Source organism: Danio rerio, chromosome 21, assembly GCF_049306965.1.
Source record: "Danio rerio strain Tuebingen ecotype United States chromosome 21, GRCz12tu, whole genome shotgun sequence".
NCBI classification, from domain to species: domain Eukaryota; kingdom Metazoa; phylum Chordata; class Actinopteri; order Cypriniformes; family Danionidae; genus Danio; species Danio rerio.
In genome coordinates, this window is record NC_133196.1 from 6,905,269 (window position 1) to 6,928,726 (window position 23,458).

The window sequence follows — 23,458 nt, forward strand, 5'->3', positions numbered from 1 at the left end:
GGCGGAATCACTTGGTTCGGCTTTCCTACTATCTGACATGTATGGCAAACACGACAGTAATTAACCACATCTTTTTTTAAACCTGGCCAAAAGAAATGCTTCAAAATTCGGTTGTATGTCTTTGTGATTCCTAGATGGCCAGCAAGCTGATGGTCATGCGCCAGATATAGTACGTGTTGACGATAAGGAGATGGAACAACAATTTGATAAACAGCATCCCAATCAAAATCACTACCTGGATTTGAACACCATTTCCTCATCAGCATCTCACTGTCAATGAAAAATCCACTTTTCATTTCTTTTATCACATCTTTTGTGACAGCAGAATCGAAAATAGGTGCAAGAGATTTATCCTCTTTTTGAGCAACCATTATTTTCTCTCGTGATACAGGTAACTTTAACGTTTCAGTATCAGTCACTACATCAACATTTTGTGTGTTTTGTTTTTCTCTGGATGTCTCAGAATCAGGAATTTTCTCACCAGCTAGGAGAGGAGAGAAAAATGAATCAGCCAATTCAATTACGTTACCCAACTTGCGTGTCTGTGCACGTGTAACTGCGCATGCAGGGAAAACATCAGGGTAAGCGTCAGTCAAATCCGATTGAGCACACAAATCTGGTTTTTCCGCTACCTCTAACACCGGCATTACTTTTCCTCCTGCCAGATCATTTCCAAGAATAACATCTATGCCCTTTACAGGAAGTGATGGGCGCACAGCCACCCTCACAAATCCTGTACACAGATCACTCTTCAAGTGTATACGATGTAGCGGTGCTTTGATGCAATTCATCTCAATGCCCTGAACAATCACACTGGAGCCACAGAAAGTGTCATCTGACAACTTTAACTTGTCTGCAACAATAAAAGATTGCAAAGCACCAGTGTCCCTAAGGATTTTTACCTTAATCTGATCCTCACCATTTTCAGACAACGAAATAAATCCTTCCAGAATAAAAGGTTTATAATTGTCATCAATTTTTGTCATCATCAGATGCATTGAAAGCAGTGTGAGTTTTTAAAAACCCTACACTTTTCACTTGCGGCTGCTGTTTCCGTTTTAAAACCAAACAATCGGCTATGACATGACCTTGTTTGTGGCAATAATAGCACTCACGTTCTTCACGAGTTGTGCTAGATTTTGGTCTACTGGTTTGTGAAGAATTAGGCTGGGACTTCTCAGAACGTGCAGTTGCAAAAACATTCTTGTGAGTTAAAATGAACTCGTCTGCTAGAACAGCTGCTTGCGACAATGAAGTCACCTTCTGTTCATTTAGATAAACAACAACTCGCTCGGGCAAACAATTTTTAAATTCTTCCATTAACATCAGTTCCCGCAGTGAGTTAAAATCAGCCACCTTACTAGCGCTACACCACTTATCAAACAAGATTCCTTTCTCCCTTGCGAATTCAACAAAAGTCTGAGCAGATGTTTTCTTACATGCTCTAAATCGCTGTCTATAGGCTTCTGGAACAAGTTCATAAACTCGCAAAATTGCAGACTTGACATTTTCATATTTCAAGCTATCCTCAACTGACAGAGTAGAGCAAACCTCTTGAGCTTTACCAAACAACTTGCACTGCAGCAATAGTGACCAAACCTCTTTAGGCCAACGTAAAGAAATGGCTATCCGCTCAAAAGCACAAAAATAAGAATCTACTTCTAATTCTCTAAATGGTGGGACTAATGCAATGTGCTTACCTATGTCAAATGCGGTCGGAGCTGGATCAGTAGGCGGGGCCACATCAGAGGACACAGAGGCAGGAGCCGAATTGGGCTGCGCAGCTGAGCCAGAAGAAATCTTCATCGCCTCCAGATCTAGCTGTCGCAGCTTGATCACTTTTTCAGCCTCTATTTCTAGCTTGCGTATTTCTAAACGCAAGTTTATTTCAGCCTGACGTGCATGCGCTTTTTCTTGTGCCTCGTACTGCAGACGGGCTAAGCGGACTTTCAGTCGCGCATCATCTCTGTAACCAGAGGAAATAGGGGAGAACGGATCAAACACTGGCAAGCCAGCCTTCGCCTCCGCGCCGACATCAACTTGACCATTAGGATCATCCTCAGCACCCGGACTGAGATGCGCCACAGCAACGTCATCCTGGCTAATATTTTCACCAGTCTCCTCCACAACATTTGACAGAAGAAGAACACTTTTCTCATGTAACTTTAACAGTATCTTACCTTTTATTTCTGCCTTACGACTCTGCTTGTTAACAACAATCTGATAATGATCAGCAATCAGTAATAAATCCTGCTTCCTACAAACATTAATCTGCTCTAGGGTTGGTTTTGTAACAAATTCCTCCAAACTAAAAACCTCCATGATACAGACTACACGAAACAAACAGCAAGATACCCTTCCGCAAACATCTATTATGTACAATACACAAACTAACACCAATTGCCACCAACAAACACAAAACTTATCACAATTTCAGGTTTCTTTTATTAAAAAGAGATCCCGGACGAGCCCCCATTTAAATGTTACGACTTTTAAGTTTTGGTATCTAGGGTTTAAAAGGTAACATTTAAGGTGATAATAATTTGTGGTCAGTTGGTGGCAAAATATCAACACGACAACCAAAATACTGCAAAAATAAGTGAATTTATTTACAATAGTGAAAGGAAGTCAAAAAGTAATAAAGTATTATTTACAAGATCTCACAACATAAATCAATCAATATAGATTAAAGATGGTGGGGGAAACGAGAGTTAAGTGGCGCCAAATAAATGAAAGAAATATAACAAAACCCCAATTCTAACTAATAATTTCCCTCTAAACTGTCTAATACAAAATAAACAAACAAAACATCTTCAGCGTTTTCACGCTATAACTAATCTACTCTTCTAACCAAATATACGGAGAAAACTTACAGGGGGTGGCGCTCACTTCTAAACTAGTGTGTTTAGACAGTGGAGTTATCTACGTGATGCAATATGTATGTCACGTGACATCTAAACTCCTCGAATCCAAGAGAAAGGTTGAAGACAGACGTCAGGGGATTGTCACATATACACATCCAAGACGGTAACAGCGATCAACACAAGAACAAGACCAAAATCAAAACTAAGTTCACGTCAACATCACAGCACATAACAACAAGCCAAAAACACACACAAAGGCAAGCAAAGACCGCAAGCAAGGCAGAGCAAAAGCAGAACGAGCTTCCCCGCTCACATCCCTTTTAAACTTTGAGCTCCTGTGCTGATTGGTTGTGAAGGTGATGACGTCACAAGGTGTAATTGAGATTGACGTCTTCGCGGACGAATGGGATACTGGAATGGGTGAACCTGAGAACTGACAGAGAGAGGAGGAGGGAGCAAGCGAGCGAGCGAGAGAGGGAGAGAAAGAGAGCGCACACACACAAGCAAAACAAACAGGCATATACATATGACTGTAACAACACCTGCCTAGAAGTTTCTAGCAGATGAAAGTGAAGATCGTGGAGTGTGGGGGGGGGGGGGGGGGGGTGTAGGTAGTGGGTTAGTATGGGGCAGGGGGGTTGTGTGTTTGGTGTGGGAGGGGTGATATTGTAATCGGAGATGAAAGTGAAGGGGGGGTTGGGGGAGGATTGGCACGGGCCCTTGACAATGTCTCTGGGGCCTCCCTAAATGTATGGGCCCTTAGAATCATCCTAACCTCCCCTGTAATGGCGCCCGGGTCTCGAGGTTTTTTTTTCCCGCGATTAATCGTGCAGCTCTACCTGCTGGATTAGCATTTTTGTTTTCGGTTTATGTATAATGTTTTAGTTTAGGATTCGATTCTTACCATCTTTATTTATTAGTAAATGTACTGTAAGTTAAAATGTCACCAGTGTTATCTGTTGAAACCTAAGTTGTCATGACTCATGAGGTCTTAAAATTATTGGAAAGTGTCTTAAAAAAGATCTTAAGTATTAAATTTCACTCTGTTTCCAGTATTTACCCTGTATTATCATGATGTTGATCTTTTTATGTACAGTTGAAGTCAGAATTATTATCCCTCCTGAATTTTTAGCTCCCCTATATGTGTGTGTGTGTGTGTGTGTGTGTGTGTGTGTGTGTATATATATATATAGAGAGAGAGAGAGAGAGAGAGAGAGAGAGAGATCCTGCTAGAGATATAGATATAAATATAGCTATATGTATATGTATGTGTGTGTATAAATAAATATATATATATATATATATATATATATATATATATATATATATATATATATATATATATATATATATATATATATATATATATCCCCAATTTTTGTTTAACGTAGAGAAGAGTTTCTCAACTAATTTCTCAACATAATTGTTTTAATAACTTATTTCTAATAACTGATTCATTAAGTCTTCGCCATAATGACAGTACATAATATTTGACTACACATTTTTCAAGATACTAGTATTCAGCTTAAAGTGTCATTTAACGGCTTAATTAGGTTAATTAGACAAGTTGTTGTATAATGATGGTTTGTTCTGTAGACAATCGAAAACAAATATAGCTTAAAGAGGCTAATACATTTGACCTTAAAATCGCTCTTATACAATTAAAAACTGCTTTTATTCTAGCCGAAATAAAACAAGTAAGACTTTCTACAGAAGAAAAAATATTATAGGAAATACTGTGAAAAATTTGTTAAACATTATTTGGGAAATCTTTGAAAACAAAATGAACAGGGGGGCTAATCATTTTGACTGCATCTCTACTGTCTCGTGTATTTCAGTAGAGATTTCAGGTTATCCATGGTCTACCACAAGTAACTAATTAATCCTTATAATCTGCTAATTTGAATATTTGATAGATGAACTGTGAGTTATAATATTTTTATCAACTCACTTATTGTTTATAGTTCATCAGAAGTTACTCCAATAAATTATGCAAAGCATCATGGGGTGTTGGAAAAGGCTATAAAATGCGGGACTTCCATCCTCTGTTTGACCAGGACCAGAGATTGTGTGACCAAAATATTAGTGTCTGGAGACTGTGGATGTGTAGTCAAAAAGGTCCAAAGAAAACATTCTTTGAATTCTGGGCGGGTTTGCGCTGGGGGCTCATGCATGTGTTTTTGATTTTGCTTATAGAGCCGCACAGAGCGAGCGCTCATGGCCAGTGTGTGTGTGTGTGTGTTTTTAACGTCCCGCAGGTGGAGGAGGGTGGAAAAGCATCTCTGCTCCAGCACCCCCTACAGGCGGGAGATCAAGTGGTCGTAATTAATGAGGTGGAGCTGAGCGGATGGAGGCAGGAGGCCATATCACTCGTTAAAGGATCTTATAAAACACTTCGGCTCACGGTGCGAAGGTAAGACGGAAAGGTTTTCACTTCAGTCCCATGATGCTTTAGGTCGAGTTTTTTTTTTTTTTATGCACACTACTATTCTGAATTTGTGAATATAGGATTATTGTGAAGTAAACCCATCTCTAGGGTTTACAGAGAATAGTCCGAAAAAGCGAAAATATCCAGTGAGCGGCAGTTTTGTGGGCGCAAATGCCTTGTTGATACCAGAGGTCAGAGGAGAATGGCCAGACTGGTTGGAGCTGATAGAAAGGCAACAGTAACTCAAATAAGCACTCGTTACAACAGAGGTCTGCAGAAGAGCATCTCTGAACACACAACACGGTCTAACCTTGAGGTGGATGGGCTACAGCAGCAGAAGACCACACCGGCTGCCACTCCTGTCAGATAAGAACAGGAAAGTGACGCTGCAATTCACACAGGCTCACCAAAATTGTACAATAGAAGATTGGAGAAACGTTGCCTGGTCTGATGAGTCTCCATTTCTGCTGAGACATTCGGATGTTAGGGCCAGAATTTGGTGTTAACAACATGAAAGCATAGATCCATCCTGCCTTGTATCAACACTTCAGGCTGCTGGTGGTGGTGTAATGGTGTTGGGGATATTTCTTGGCACACTTTGGGCCCATTTGTACCAATTGAGCATCATGTCAACGCCACAGCCTACCTGAGTATTGTTGCTGACCATGTCCATCCCTTTATGACCACAGTGTATCCATCTTCTGATGGCTACTTCCAGCAGGATAACGCACCATATCAAAGCGTGAATCATCTCAAACTGGTTTCCTGAACATGACATTGAGTTCACAGTACTCAAATGGCCTCCGCAGTCACCAGATCGCAATCCATGGGAGATTCGCATCATGGATGTGCAGCTGACAAATCTGGTGTCAATATGGAGCAAAATCTCAGAGAAATATTTCCGGTACCTTGTTGAATCTATGCCATGAATGATTAAGGCGTACCTAATAAATGATAAGGTGTACCTAATAAAGTGGCCGGTGAGTGTATATCACAGCAAAATAAATATTGCAATGTTAGATTTTTTCCAATATTGTGCAGCCCTATTAAGAAAAGGTAATATACATGTATGTATTTATACAACACCCATATAAATATATTTATACAATACACACACACACACACAATTAATATGACTAGTGTCATTCAGGTTTTTTCTGCCATGCATGCTTAGTCATGGTGATGACTCTAAAAGAAATACAACATTGTATAGTGTAAATGAGAATAAATCGTTTTAGTCATTTTAATTTCAGTTTGTATGCAATCATGCTTTACTCTCGCAGTCCGAACACAGAACAAGCCTGCCACTGGCGTTATCAAAATGACTGCAGCCCAGTGGACACGTTTACCCCTAGTAAAAATAGAAAACACTTTCCTATTGATAAAAGCACACATACAGGTCTAATGCTGTCATAGTCTTTGCTGCAATTAGATCCTGCTAACCCCTTAAAAGCATGAGGTGTGTTTTAAAAGCACATGTGAATGACACACAATACACACCTGAAGTACGGGTGAAACCGGCAGGTGTATAAGCCTGCACAATATATCGTAAAGTTATTGATCTATACACTATATACAGTTGGGGTCAGAATAATTAGATCTGGTGAACTATTAGCCCCCCTGTATAGTTTATTCCTCCAATTTCTGTTTAACAGAAAGATTTTTGTAACATTTTTAAACATAATAGTTTTAATAACTCATTTCTAATAACTGATTTATTTAATCTTTGCCATGATGACACATAATATTTAACTAGACATATTGCAAGACACTAGTATTCAGTTTAAAGTGACAATTAAAGGCTTAACAAGATTAATTAAGCAAGTTAGGGTAATTACTATAGGCAAATCCTTGTATAATAATCGTTTGTTCTGTCGACAAAAACATATAGCTCAAGGGGGCTAATAATATTGACCTTAAAATGTTTTTAAAAATATAAAAACTAGTTTTCTAGTCGAAATAAAGCAAATTAGACTCTCCAGAAGAAAAAAACATTATAGGAAACACTGTGAAAAATTTCTTGCTCTGTTAAACGTTATTTGGGAAATATTTTATAAGGAACACAAAAGTTCAAAGGAGGGCGAATAATTTAGACTTCAGCTGTACATATCGCAGACACGTTTGATAAATTACATTTATTTTATGCATTGTTTATCTAAATTTGAGTGATCAGATGGGGCCTTCCTATCTTTATTGCTGCCTCCCCAGTATTTGCTGTTCTTAATAAGGTTAGGGTTAGGATTAGGGGCAGCCCAAATGTGAACCCAGAGCTGAAGATAAATACTAATGGCGGGGGTCGAGATCAGAGAGGAAAATGAACAACAGCCAATGAGAGTGAGAATATCTACTGAGGTTTTCACTCATTCATTGTGTTTTAAAGGGCCGTGACACCCCCCACTTTCGGTTCAAGTCTACCTCAGAATCTATTTAAAAAATGCATCATAATGGGCGTGGAGCTCCGCAATCAGAGTGGGCGTGGCCATCAGAGCAGGGGAGGAGGGGAGCGAACAACTGTTGTCAGTTAGCTCACAAAATGAGACACAAACCGTGAGGAGACGCATGATTTTAGAGATTACAAAGTTAAAATGCAAAGAAATAAAAAGTAAATTAATGCCCTGCTACATTTGTTATTCAAAATTTCATACACACAACCACAATTTATATCATCATAAAGATAATAATGTTTATATAAACACTAAATGAGGACTTTTCCCTCAATCCCAGCATCTGAATGCAGACTCAGTGCAGCAGGTCTCTTGCCCCGTCTATTTTAACCATTAGCCCTGCTGGTAATCTGGAGGATTTCAGCGAACACAGCAGCACGGCGATGTGTCTAAATGTGAACGAACTCCTGATAAAAGACCAAGTCCGCAATTCTCCAATTCTCGTACTGCTCTCCCAACAAAACTGCTTACTGCACACAAACAGCTTTGCGTGGAAAAACATGCAACAAACCCTGTGGATCATGGAAACAAACACATACGACCCGTCATGAACAGCTAAATACTGTGTGCCGTGGGTCCGTGGATGCGGTTTCACCCAGTCATCAAGGTAGGATCTCACAGCTTGGCACTGGCAGGTCTGCCTTGCCTTTGGAAAGCACGTGCAGACATGAATAATTAAGAAGCCGGCTCTTCTCATAGGATAAGAAAACTCTATGAATAATAATGAGAAAACGACGCGTCATCTTTGCACTTGCAGTTTTGCGCAACGTCACAGATTTTGATCCCGCCCCAAAAATAATTTTAAACCCGGAAGCTGAAATTAGCTGACAAAAGCTCCAAATTATCCAGTTTTCCCCACAATTAAACAGCGTCCTTCCAGATTTTTGGTGCATGCAGTTTTTCCAGAGACTGATTAAAAATATACTTAATAATTTGTTAAATTTACAAATGTAAAGCACAGATGCTTTAAACTCACTTCAAGTATTTACATGGGCCTTAAAGCATGTGCAGTTTATAAACATTCACTTTTTTATGGTTAAACTGAGTTGACTCCAAAGTTTTCATGTGTTCTGAACTTCCTGGTCAACTATAGTCCTCATTCCACATTGCAGGTCCAGCAATGTGAATACTGCAGATTCACATATTGCGACATTGTTGCTCAAACACTGTATTGTTCAGCCCTAGTAATCACAATACTCAACATCAATAACACGTATTTAAGTAACGTGCAGCCATACAGGTGTGGATCTGTGACGGGTGGAGTGTAAATGTATGAGGAGGCCATTAGAGGGCAGTACTGAACACAGTTATTCTCCTGAGAGAGTCACACGCGCGCACACACACACACACATACACACACGCAGATATAGGTTACAGAGTACTGGCATGACTGACGACACAAAGACGGCTGTGTTCTCAGAGGGGTGAGAAATGCCGTGTGGTTTACAGCATAGCATGTGTTGTGGTTTCAGTGCCGGTACACAATGATCTGTATTAGTTGAAGGAGCAGTTCACCCCAAAATGAACATTCTGTCATCATTTACTCACCCTTTTAAACCTTTATGAGCTTCGTTCTTCTGTTGAACACAAAAGAAGATATTCTGAAGAAAGCTGGAAACCTGTAACCATTGACTTCCATTGTTTTTCCTACTATGGATGCCAATGGTTACAGGTTTTCAGCTTTCTTCAGAATATCTTCTTTTGTGCTCAAGAGAAAAATGAAACTCAAAGATTTGGAATCACTTGAGTAAAAAAGAAATAACCTTCGGAGCCTCACAATCTCACAATAATATTTTTGCACAATTCAGAAAATAAAATTAAAAAATAAAATGTAATTTTGTATCTAAACACCTTTTTCTTGTGATTTTGAGTTTATCTTTTACAGTTGATCCATTTTTTCCTTGCAGTTATTTTTTTTATATACACTCATCGGCCACTTTATTAGGTACACCTTACAGGATGGATCCATGCTTTCATGTTGTAGATGCTCTCTGACCCGACCGTCCGAATGTCGCAGCAGATATCGAGACTCATCAAACCAGGCAACATTTCTCCAATCTTCTATTGTCCAATTTTGTTGAGCCTGTGTGAATTGTAGCCTCAGTTTCCTGTTCTTAGCTGACAGGAGTGGCACCCGGTGTGGTCTTCTGCTGCTGTAGCCCATCTGCCTCAAGGTTAGATGTGTTGTGTTCAGAGATGCTCTTCTGCAGACCTCGGTTGTAAAAAGTGGTTATTTGAGTTACTGTTGCCTTTCTATCAGCTGGAACCAGTCTGGCCATTCTTCTCGGACCATTTTCTGTAAACCCTAGAGATGCTTGTGCGGTGAAAATCCCAGTAGATCAGCAGTTTCTAAAATACTAAGACCAGCTTGTCTGGCACCAACAACCACATTCAAAGTCACTTAAATCATCTTTCTTACCCATTCTAATGCTGGGTTTGAACTGCAGCAGATTGTCTTGACCATGTCTACATGCATTGATTTGCTGCCATGTGATTGGCATTTAAAAATTTGTGTTAACAAGCAGTTGGGCAGGTTTACCTAATAAAGTGGCCGATGAATGTAGTTTATAATGTAATTTAGAGTTTACAATTCTTCTTCTTCTTTTTTTTGTGGAATTCTAAATACATCTCAGAATTCATACTTTCTTCCAGCAGCTTTTTTTTCATAAATACTGAGCAAATGATCATGTTTGGGTGCACTATTCCTTTAAAAGCACAATGGTTCTGAAGAAAGGATAGTTTGCATTGCAAATGGATGATTCACAGATGATTGTGTAAGACTGTACTACTTCCTTGGCTAAATGTGATTTGTGATCTGATTTTTATTATTATTTTTTTTTAAGTGTAAGGAACAAAAAGATGACATTCTGAGGAAGTTTGTTTTGTCTGCAATAAAAATTAACGTGAGATGTATTAGGATTAACTGTACCTTTGAAATACATGAAAAAATACATTGAAAATACATTGAAATTGCACTCTTTTCTGTTTCTAAAAACTGCTGCATAGTAGAGAAATTACAACAAACAAAGTTTATTTATAAACTATTTTAGTGGATCACGTGCTAATGATTGACACGGCTGGCCTTGTGTTAGCTACAGATGATTCACCAATCAGACGATTCCAAACTAATATCTAAAGCATCTTACCCTTAGTCATCTTCGCCTTGAAGAATCCCCCCTCTCCTTCTCTTTTTTCCTCTATAGGGAAGCACGGCAGCCCAGTGGTTAGCACTGTTGCCCCACAGCAAGAATGTTTCTGGTTCGGGTCTTTACACAGCCAGTTGACATTTCTGTGCGGAGTTCATTTTCTTCCTGTGCTTGCATGGGTTTTCCCCGGGTTCTCCGGTTTCCTCCCACAGTCCAAAACATGAGTCTTCAGTAAATTGACTAAACCAGATCCGCACCATAGACGAATTTCAGCAAATCCTCATAGCAATTCTTAAAGCAGCGGGGGGAGGGGTGTTCGAGATCTACCTAAGCTCAAACTCCCCTCTCGCCTTTCAAACGGGAGGGAGCCCCAGGCTCGAGGATCTTATGAGCTCAGGGTTCTGTCCAGGGGACAGCATGCCCAAACAAGCATCAGCTAAGTGTGAACTCTTGAAATTATGTTTAAGCAAAAATTTGAGTTAATTCCCTTTTAAACAGCTTGGGTCAGAATAATGCATTTATTTAAAAAAAAAAACAGCTTTTTTTTAGCTTGATTTTTAATCACAAAGACAAGAAAGTTAATTGAAAACCTTTTAGTTTGCATATTATAAGTGAAGTTTCACAAACTAATTTCTAAAGGAGCACATGATATGATTAATTGCAGCTGGTCTCTCATCTATAACCATTAGTTAGCCAATGAGCTAGATAACAGAGGGTGAGGTGCCGTCGCGAATAGTAGCCTGGCTAAAACTATTCCCTTATCTTCATTTTTCAAAGAAACCCCCCATCCACCTTATCTCCCCTTTTCTCCTTTAACAGGGGAAGCTCTTGGGAACTACCTGATCTCGTACTCCCCTTACATGTTCACCAACCAGGCGGGAGCACTGGGCTCAATTATCTCCGAGTTCAGGGTTCTCTCCCGGGACAACATGCCAAACCTGCTATTATCATCAAGCAATATCTAAATGTGAACTCTTGAAATATGCACTTATTTTGTTGCAATAATTCAATTTGAAGAAATTATTTGGCACATAAACAAAATGAACATAACATGGAAATATGAATTATTTATTAATAAACATTTTATATTGATTTTGTATATGTGTTGTTACATATAGTACATTTTTTCATTTTAAAACTTTGGCTTTAAATTTTGCTTGTGTATTCCATTTATTCATTTTTTCTTAGCAAAAACTGACGTCTACAATATATTATACCATGAGTTACTGAAGGGGTTCCCAAAATTTTCAGCTCGCGACCCCCAAAATAACAATGCCAATGAATCGCGACCCCAATATCTTCTGAGGTGGTTATAAATACATAAACCTTGCATGCAATGGTGCACACACACGAATAGACCCATGTCTATTCTTCGTTGAATTTTTTTATGTACGTCAATGATGTAAATGGGCCAGAAAGTTTAACCTGGTGTTATAAAATCAATCTGCTGCATCTGCTATTGCTGTCTTTAATATAATGTAATCACCCTAGGGGTCGCAATCCAATAGAACTAGTTACTATAAGCTACTATAGTAACTATATACAGTAGTATATAGTAACAATTTCCCAGAGATGGGTTGCGGTTGGAAAGGCATCCGCTGCGTAAAAACTTGCTGGATAAGTTGGCGGTTCATTCCGCTGTGGCGACCCCGAATTAATAAAGGGACTAAGCCGACAAGAAAATGAATGAATGAATATAGTAACAATAAACAACATTTATTTTCTCTTCAGTAGGTTATGGATAAAATATAGTGATTCCTATGGTTAAATAAAAATAAACGATTTCTTGAAATAACCATGCGACCTCCCCTTCATTGTCCTGCGGTCCCTCGGTTGAACATATTCTAATAACAAACGTTATTTAAATAGATAGTTACCTTGCATTTAACATTCTTTCAGTGTGTATCGATTCACATTTGCACGTTTTATTCAATGCAAACAGCAAAATCCAAAATTAATGGCTGGATATACAGAAGTAGACTTTTGTTTTGTCAAGTAATTTCCTTATTTCGAGTGTGAATGTATGCCATGGCCGACAATGACATCAAGCACTGTGATTTACACAGTGAGGTGCTCACACACACTCACACAAGGCCCCTCTCAGCCCGGATAATGCTCTTATAATGGACGGCATTGTGTCACACCTGGTTGTGTGAGGACGGCGCTGGTGTCACGTTCACACAGACTGACCGCAGATCAGAGGTGAAGGAACACGCTGAAATACGAAAAGAGAAGGATTGTCGTTCCCAGATACTGAGAGAGAAAGATGGAAACAAGATCAGATATTAATCGCCAAGCTATAATCTGATTGGCTGCCTTTACACAATTTCCGAAGTCAGGGTGAACAGGTGTTTCTGTGTGTGTGTGTGTGATAGTTTTAGGTTCAATTCAGGATTCGCCTAAATAGGAAACGCTTGTATAAATACTTATTTAATTTTTTTTATTAGGCTAGGTCTGTCACAATAATCAATATATCGACTTATCACACTAGACATGGACACAACCTCAATCCTTTTTGGTGATGCAATAATTACTGACCGGCCAATTTATTAGGTACACCTTATTAGTACCGGGTTGGACCTGCTTTTGGCTTCAGAACTGCCTTAATCCTATGTGGCATATTCGACAAGGTACTTGAAATATTCCTCAGAGATTTTGGTCCATATTGCCATGATAGCATCACACAGTTGCTGCAGATTTGTCAGCTGCACATCCATGATGCGAATCTCTTGTTTCATCACATCCCAAAGGTGCTCCATTGGATTGCGATCTGATGACTGTGGAGGCCATTTGAGTACAGTGAACTCATTGTCATGCTCAAGAAACCAGTCTGAGATGATTCACACTTTATGACATGGTGCGTTATCCTGCTGGAAGTAGCCAACAGAAGATGTGTTCACTGTGGTCATAAATAGATGGACATGGTCAGCAACAATACTGCGTTAACATGATGCTCAATTGGTACTACTGGGCCCAAAGTGTGCCAAGAAAATATCCCCCACACCACTACACCACCACCACCAGCCTGAACCGTTGATACAAGGCAGGATGGATCCATGCGTTCATGTTGTTGACGCCAAATTCTGACCCAACCATCCAAATGTCCGTAGCCCATCCACCTCAAGGATGGACGTGTTGTGTGTTCTCTGACCTCTGGCATCAACAAGGCATTTGCGTCCACAGAACTGCCGCTCACTGGATATTTTCTTTTTTTCAGACCATTCTCTGTAAACCCTAGAGATGGTTGTGCATGAAAATCCCAGTAGATCAGCAGTTTCTGAAATACTCAGCCCAGCCCGTCTGACACCACAAACAAATATGCCCTGTTCAAAGTCACTTTAATCACCATTCCTCCTCATTCTGATGCTCGGTTTAAACTGCAGCAGATCGTCTTGACCATGTCTACATGCCTAAATGCTTTGAGCTGCTGCCATGTCATTGGTTGATTAGAAATTTGAGTTAACGAGACAGGTGTACCTAATAAATCGGCCAGTGACTGTATATCACCCATACATAAAAATCGTTTAGCTGATTGCACAATCTGTCTATCTCTATTGGAGGTTAAAATATGGTTAAAAAAAAACGCAGTTTACTATAAATTACAATAGTATTTTTTCATGTAGGTGTCAGACAGCTGAATTTAGATCTGCAAGCATATATCAAAGCCTCTGTTTGTTTTTGTCTTACACTTTTTTGTTAACATTTATTATATTTATGATACATGTCTTTAAGCATTATGTAATACAGGGATTCTCAAACTTTTCTGCCCGCGACCCCTAAAAAAACATTAGTTACTTGTGACCTCCTCTATGCTCGGAGATGGTTATAAGCATACAATTATTGCACACAATGGTGCACACACACCGATAGGAACTATATAAACAAGCTTACTGACAACACAAAAAAGTGCAACAGTATTTTTTATTATCATTATTCATTTGTTTAATCTAAAATTAATCTCACTTATTGAGAATGCTGAGTACAATGTTTATAGCACAAGACTATTCTTGGTTTAATTTTGGAGACTTGGAGCCACTTGGAGATCGTCCTCCTTGTTCAGTCGTGGCCTTTATTTTTATTGTATGCGAGTGCCATAAAAGTGTCAAAAAGTTTAACATTGTACTGTAAAATCAATCTGCTGCCACTAACACTATTGCTGTGGTGTTAATCTAGCATAATAACCCCCGGGGTCGCAATCCAAGGGAATGGCTGATGACTTTTTATTTGCATGTTTTTTAATGAAACTTTCAAATATTAAGTATACATTAAATATATTATAAGTTAAACTATTGTTGTATTCTGCATGTTATGGATAAATTATGATAGTTCTAATAGTTTAATAAAACATTATTAAATAATATCGTCTCGCGACCCCCACTTTGAGAACCGCTGATGCTAATATTGCTAATATTTAAAAAAAACGGGGTACATGCACACTTGCACTCACCAAAGATATATGTACAGTAGGGATGTAACGGTATTGTAAATACAGTCATACCGCAATATTAATTTTTGTCGATATTACCGAAGTCGCATGACTCGGTAAAACTATAGGTCTTCTGAGAAAATTTGCTCAGGCGAATGAAGCGAACGGGAGGTAGCGAAAACTACAATTCCCATCATCCCATGCTTGACCATCATCCCTTGCGGTCTGTTGTCGCTACAGATCCAGTAATGCGGAAATGGAGTGTGCTGCTAGAAGCGGGGATCAAAAAGAGCTGGAAAAAAAAAGCGGGTGTTGTCGCCGCGCGCGTACTGAATAGCGGTGCTGTCACGCGAGTTCTTATCAGCGGTGCTGTCACGCGAGTTCTTATCAGCTGTGTTGTCGCGCGAGTTCTTATCAGCTGTGTTGTCGCGCGAGTTCTTATCAGCTGTGTTGTCGCGCAAGTTCTTATCAGCTGTGTTGTCGCGCGCGTTCTGAATAGCGGTGCTGTCACGCGAGTTCTTATCAGCTGTGTTGTCGCGCGCGTTCTGAATAGCGGTGTTGTCGCGCGAGTTCTTATCAGCTGTGTTGTCGCGCAAGTTCTTATCAGCTGTGTTGTCGCGCAAGTTCTTATCAGCTGTGTTGTCGCGCGCGTTCTGAATAGCGGTGCTGTCACGCGAGTTCTTATCAGCTGTGTTGTCGCGCGAGTTCTTATCAGCTGTGTTGTCGCGCGAGTTCTTATCAGCTGTGTTGTCGCGCGAGTTCTTATCAGCTGTGTTGTCGCGCGAGTTCTTATCAGCTGTGTTGTCGCGCGCGTACTGAATAGCGGTGTTGTCAGAACACTGTTCAGATTGATGCAGACATGAGATCTCTATCTCACTCATGGTTTGTCCTCTCAAGTGGGGGAAAGACAATGCACAACGTTACCCACTGCTGTCAACCTGGGCCAAGTCATATCTCTCTTGTCCCAGAAACCTCAGTCCCAAATGAGAGGGTTTTTTTCTGTTGCAGGGGACATTGTAAATACCCAGAGATACCAGCTTTTACCAGATTATATTTATATGATAATTTTCCTTTAAACCCATCTCTATCTAAGTGAGTGAGTGATTAAATGTTGAATGTGATGAGTTTTCAAGAATACTAAATTAAAACTTCATTTTTTTACATGGTTTAATATTAATTGTTATTAAAATTGAAGTTCCTGTTTCAAAGCTTACAGATAGATGGCTAATTTGTATGTTATTGACAATTTTGGCACTTTTTTGGAGTATTTTCATAAGTTTTGTTTTTTCCTTTAAATGATTCAATAAATACCGTACCGTGACATTCATACCGAGGAATTACCGTACCGTGAAATTCTGATACCGTTACATCCCTAATGTACAGTACTTACATGTTTAATACATTTTCAGGATTTTCTGCTGAATACAAAGCTCAAAAATACACTCTTCACTGCAAAAAAATGCTTTTCTTACTTAGATTTTTTGTCTTGTTTCTAGTCCAAATATCTACAAATTCCTAAATCAAGAAGAGTTTTCTAGACAAGCAAAACATATTGTCTTATTTTGAGAAATAATATGCCAATATTAAGTGAGTTTTTCCTTAAAACAAGCAAAATTATCTGCCAATAGGGTAAGCAAAATAATCTTACATCAAAAGAAAAAACAAGATTAATTTGCTTACCCCATTGGCAGATTATTTTGCTTGTTTTAAGGAAAAACTCACTTAATATTGGCATATTATTTCTCAAAACAAGACAATATGTTTTGCTTGTTTAGAAAATGCTTCTTGATATAAGAAATTTTAGATATTTAGACTAGAAACAAGACAAAAAATCTAAGCAAGAAAAGCCTTTTTTGCAGTGTTGATTTCAAACAGAAATCTTTTGTAGCATCATAAAAGTCCTTACAGTCACTTTTTGATCAATCTAACGAGTTCATGCTGACTAAAAATGATCATTCATCTCCAAAACAATTCCTACTGATGTCAAACTTTGACCGATGCTGCATACAAAATTCACATTATTATCATCAGGATGGCTCAGTAGTGAAACGCAGTCTAGTGAAGGAGGATGTTGATTTACATATGAGTCCAGAGGTCAACCGTCGGTGGGAAGGAGGGAAAGAAAGCACAAAGACACACACACACTTATTTTCAGGACTCTAGGTTTCCTTTTTTCGGTGTTGACTTTACTAAGCCTCGTGTGATCTCTGTCGAGCCTCAAAGAAAGACCCAACAAACCCGTCTTAGCCTCAGCGACAGGCCCGGCAACGGTCGCCGTGTGGCCCATGACATCATCGGCTCGCCATTCGGGAAGAGTTATACAAGAGAGGACTTAGGACTGTGTGTTTAAGGAGGAGGGTTTTGGAGAACGTCAGTATAATCGCACATGTTGAAGTGATGATGTGCATCTGAAACAGTTTTCCAAGCACACTTTATGACTGCGTTTGGGTCCGAGTGAAAATGGAGATCTTTAGTTTGGTCCGGCGGAAGCGAGTCTAAAGCCTCTTACTGCTGATTAGCAACTTTTCAGGGCGTTCGTTCAAGCTCATGTGAATGCTTGGAGAGATCAGGTCAGATTAGATGAAGGATTCTGAGGCGTTTGCTGAATCAGACAGGTATGTAAAACACGTGGCAGAAATGGCCATTTGGTTCTTGTGCATTTGCTTGGGGGTTTTTTATGCAAATGGTGTTGATGGAGCAAATCTGGTCCAAGTGAAAATGTTAATCTTTCTTTTAAGTTAATTGTTTAACACTTTTCCCAAGTGTATTTTTGTGTGTGCATGCTTGGGCTGGGCGATTTAGCAAAAAAAAAAAAAAAAAAAAAAATTTTTTTATAAAGGTTGACCGATTCACGATTTCGATTTTTTTTTTATTGTGTTACTAGTCTTCTCAAAACATTACAACAACATGACTGAAGTAACATCCTCTTTAAAAGTAACTTGAAAAACCATCTGGTTAAGGAACATTGTATTTTTAATGGCCATGTCATACAAAAATCGGTCAAGGTGTAAATAAATGTAAAAAAAATTCACAAGTTAAATATCGTTGCTAAAGATTTGAATAAGAAATATTTGTGTAAATATTGCAGTTGCAGGAATACAGAGGGATTTTTTGCAAGTTTTGCTGAGTCTAGGAAAGATTGGCTGTCAGCTTGGCTTTGACTTTGTCTTCTGATTGAATGACAGGTTGTAAAGCTGCTGCCTTTTTCTTAAAAAGATACAGTGGAAGAAAAGTACTCAACATGCAAACTGTAAAGCCTAATTTAACCCAATGTGTGAAGTTGTGGACGTATAGCAGGAGCAAATACAAGCACCAAATTTGTGTCTAATATAAAACAATATATTTCATCTATTTTTCTTTTTTCCCCCTTTCAAATACCGATCATTTGATGCACTTTGCTCCACTCTCTGTATTATGCTGCCTGATCTGTCTGGTTTTCAACTAGGTCGGCTAAATGACGTCATGGGGGCGGGTACTTTCATTTTCACTGCTACAGGCCCTCACCTCTACTCGTGTTCAAACCAAAAGATCGGCGTGGTGTTTCACATGGCAGGCTTTTACGTCCTTCATACATGTTGAGATTGAGTTTATCGACTTGATGAGGAAATGTCCTGACAACCCACACAGATGTGCAACAAGTAAAATCCTACATGACTTCTACAGTCAAGCAGGTCGCACACCAGAAGCGCCGCAACACGGCGCGCACATGACAGTTTAAACTATCACACACCAAACGCACACATTCACATGATATTTAACATGAAACTAATCAGATGGAGCTCTGTGGCGCGACTGAAATATGAACTGCTTCGTGAATCGTTGCTGGGCGGCGCTGGTGTGTGTATAGAAACTTGTTTAGAATTCTAAAATCCATGGCGCTGTGTGGTGCTGCGCGGCGCGTCGCCGAGAGACGCTTCTGGTGTGCTTCCTGCTTCATACAGAGAGTGAACCAAAGTGCATTGGTGCCATTATAACGTATTAAACATAATTTTTTTTTTTAAAAATCGCGATTTCTCGATTTGATTCAAAATCAAACGGTCTTAAAACGTAAATTCGAATTAATCGAAAAAAATCTGAAAAATCACCCAGCCCTAGTGCATGCTTTAGCTTTGTTTTTCATATGCATGTTAAGAGCACTGAGATGCAACCTTAGGAAACTGGGTTCCACATAATCGATTTGTTTTTACACATTTAAGTGGATTGAACATAAAACGATTAAGTCGTCAGCTAAAAATCTCAAGAATTGCGTTGTTTCAGCTCATTTTAATTTTAAGAGTTGATGATTAATTATAAAGCGTGTTCGGCATGCTGTCCCGGGAGAGAGCCCTGTGCTTATAAGATCCTCGAACCTGGGGCTTCCTCCCATTTGCAAAATGAGAGGGGAGTTTGGGCTCAGGTAGATCCCGAGAACTCCCCTGCTGTAGTAGCTAATGAACAGATTAAGAGATAATTACTTAATTGGAGCATGTCTATGGTGCTGATTTGGATTAGTCAATTTACTTAAGTTGCATGTTTTTGAAGGGTGGGAGGAAACTTTGGAACCCAGGGAAAAACCACGTGAGCACGGGAAAAGCGTGTAAACTCCACACAGAAATGTTGCCTGGCTTGCTAAGGACTAGAACCAGTGATGTTCTTGCTGTGAGGCAACAGCGCTAACCACTGTGTCACTGTCACGATCCACAATCCAGAGATCATTGGTAAAAATTCACATGAACTACACACCACTCAAACTACCATGACCAGAATTCATTGCACCAATCAACACCTGCTCCAGCTGACCATCATCCAGACACTCTGGCTGCGTCCGAAACCGCATACTTTCATACTATATTGTACGCTAAAATCAGTATTCGAGCCGAGTAGTTTGTCAGAATTCATAGAATTTGAAAAACAGTAGGCGAGAAGTACCCGGATGACTTACTACTTCCGGCGAGATTCTATAATGCACATCCCATGCATGCTGCACTATCCCATGATGCCCCGCGAGCAAATTCATGAATGGGAGTAAAGCAACTCAATTGACGCAGGCAGGTCACGTGACCATGACAAAATGACGGATGTAGTATGTCCGAATTCCATTCATACTTTTGACGTTCATACTGTATAGAACATACTTTTCTAACGGCCGAGTAATACGTTTAAATTCAAATGCAGTACCTACTGAGTAGTAGGCGGTTTCGGATGCAGCCACTCTCTCACGCACACACATTCACAGCTGCAACTCATTCCCAATGATCACCAGGACTATATTTTTCAGTTTGTGTGCCCCTCTCATTGTCTGTTGTTCGAGTTCCTCCCATTATGTCCGTGTGTTCCTGGTTTGTTTTGCTTTGTTTTAGTTTGTCTTAGTTTGTCATAGTTCTTTCATTAAATGTTTATATGCTGCGTCTAGGTCCGCTCTTTGTGCTTTTCCTCTGAACTTTACACCGGATGGTAACACACTGGGCCACTGTGCCACCCATCTAGGAAAGGAGGAGTAGAAGTGGAAGGGGGGGATTCTTCAAAACAAAGATGGCTGTTATATGGAACCTATAGAGTATTTATAGTGGCTTAGGAATAGTCTGATTGGTGAATCATAAATTGGATAATGCAGGACCAGCCGCAAGCAATCATAAGCACGTGATCCTCTCAAAATTAGATTATAAATGAACTTCAAGTAATTTGAACAAACAACATTATTTTAAGTGTACATAAAATAAAAAGTTAATTAACCTCTTAAAGTCAAGTGCTATTTTGGGATTTTGCCTACCCAGATTTAAAAGCTTCCCAAATCCAAATGCAGTTTGGTATCATTTTAAAGAAAACCCTTTGCATTTACATAAAACAATGTATATGTTGTCTGTTTTATAATGAACCCCTGAATTAAATGTGTTGGGACAACAGAAAGAAAATTTTACAGTGAACAAAAATTGGATGTTTAGCTTATTTTTACTGCAGAACTTTTGCAGGTATGTAACCAAATTTTCAACAAGACATTGGAACAATGCAACCAAAACTGCTATTTTTACCATTTTATTTTGCCAAATTTTATAGCCTTTGGTTTTAAAGACCGCAGCACTCTAGAGCTCAACATGGAAAAAATGACACTCTTCAACTTGAAGTATCAACTTCATTGCTGAAGCTTCTCCTAATTTACTGGAGACGTAAATACAGACAAAAGAGTCAATTACAGACACCCATTAAGAGTGCAGAGCTATAACACTAATGCAAATAGCATGGCTCGGATGGAAATCGGAAGCATGTAATTACAGTAATTTTGACTTGACGTGAATGAAGCGTCATTTTCTTTTTTGTGGTCAGTGCAAATTATCCTGATTAAAGGACATGTGGTGTTTACTTGTGAATAATGCACAGATCAATTTTCTTTGAGTTTCAGTCTCTTCCAGAATTATTTCTCTTTGTAGATTCTCCTTCATAACACATTTTATGGGAGTGAGAGAAAAATAAACCTTTTTTTTTTTTACCACTAAAAGAGATAGTCAGTCTCAACGTGACACTCAGGAACGCTGTAAATATTTAACGATGTCTTGTTAAATGATGCTTGTGTGCCAGAAACCTCCGCCCGACACCTGCCTGCTTCTCTCTCATAATTACTGCCTGGAAAACACAAGATACATCCACAATAGACTACCATCTTAGTTTACTACATAGTGGACGGTATACACCCTAAAAATGATGCGTTGTTGTAATCCAACATTGACTCAAAAAAAAAGTTTGCTGCATGTTCAAACTGCTTATTTTAAATGAGCTGAAACACAATTCTTTCGTTTCTTTTGTCAAAACTTTGTTGTTTATGTTTAATCCACTTAAATTGGTAAAAACTAATCAGTGAACTTAATTCCTTCATGTTGCCCCAACACAAATCGACTGTGTGGGACCCAGAATTTTTTAGTGTTAATTTTCTCTATTACATTTAAATGACACTTTTTATCCCAATGACTAGGTTTGGCTGCACGACATTGGACAAATCTGACATCACGATAATTTTTTTTTCTGCAATTTATAGACCTTTTTCATGGCTGCTGCATGGAGGACGCCATAGCGACCAGCGTCTTCCGGTAGAATGCCAAAAACTTCCTTTTACAGCATGTACAACCGGTAATTTGCGCTCCGAAAATGGGTTTCAATAACGTTTTTAATGGATAACAGAGTGTTTTTGTGACACACAACTTGGTAATGTATCTGTTAAAGCCGTTATAATCTGTCACGTGTGGTTCAAGCGCGTCAGAAATATGAGAAAAACGTTCTCCTAGTTTACGTGTCTGCCGTCAGAAATACAGTGTGTGAGTGCGTCCCCGACCTGTCAGCTGTTAGCTCAGCGACTCTTTAACACACACACACACACACACACACACACACACACACACACACACACACACACACACACACACACACACACACACAGAGAGCAAACCAGAGTACTGGCATGAAACTTAACAGGTATGAAAGTCGTGCAATTTACAAAAATGGCCAATAAAAGTCTGTTATTGATCCTCTGCTGGCTGATTTGCTGTTCATTCTAATCGCGAGCCGTTTGTGTTTTATTTCTTGTGTTGTTTTTACCAGGGTTTGTGTTTTTCTGTCATTTCGAAATGACACTAGCCTATATTTTCACTTTGTCACAGTTATTAAATCAGTGTGTCAGTGGCACAGTACAGGCTACGTGTGTGTGTCAAACATTTTGGTGAATTACATTAGTTTGGGCTGGTTATATATTTGAAATAAAGAGAAAATGTTGACTTTAGCGATGACGAGGCTTCATTTAAATTGCAGAAGATGCCGTCTGACAACAAGGGGAAAATGCCTCACAGCAGCTGTTTTCCATCCTATTAGATCGCATTTCTTTAAATGATCAGTCCAGGAGATGGTGCTGATGGACAACAGTATTAGTTTAAAGAGGATAAAAGCAGGTAAAATAGATTAAAACTATCGTTTCAAAGCTGTCCAAATGTGACTGTTTACACGCTTCAGCTGCCGACGCTTCGCTTTTTCCTTGCGCATACACGAAAACCATAATGGGTAATTTTGCGTTCCAAGAAAAAGGTCTATAGTGATAAGAATACAACTGCACCAGATGATGGTTGCAAAACATTAACATGGGCTGAATTTAAACAAACACATTAAATTTAGTAATGTTCAAGGTCCCACTT

The 23,458-nt window shown here is 39.3% G+C and overlaps 1 protein-coding gene and 2 long non-coding RNA genes across 6 annotated transcripts in view; 2 read left to right on the plus strand and 1 right to left on the minus strand.

The window, feature by feature from the left end:
* Positions 1–23,458, minus strand: part of LOC137488778 (uncharacterized) — a 385,094-nt gene that overhangs the window by 284,632 nt on the left and 77,004 nt on the right. The gene's annotated exons all lie outside the window — the stretch shown is intronic.
* Positions 1–23,458, plus strand: part of shroom3 (shroom family member 3) — a 150,774-nt gene that overhangs the window by 35,873 nt on the left and 91,443 nt on the right. For 2 of the 4 annotated variants that reach the window (XM_073934227.1, XM_073934228.1), the window contains exon 2: positions 5,123–5,277. In XM_073934227.1, the coding sequence (XP_073790328.1) occupies positions 5,123–5,277 (155 nt within the window). Of the gene's footprint in view, positions 1–5,122; positions 5,278–17,345; positions 17,924–23,458 lie in introns of those variants that run through there. The other 2 variants (XM_073934230.1, XM_073934231.1) reach the window with 1 other exon arrangement.
* On the plus strand, positions 464–2,267 carry LOC141379965 (uncharacterized). The gene is made up of 2 exons (XR_012397102.1): positions 464–581; positions 666–2,267. It is a non-coding gene; the product is annotated as an uncharacterized lncRNA (long non-coding RNA).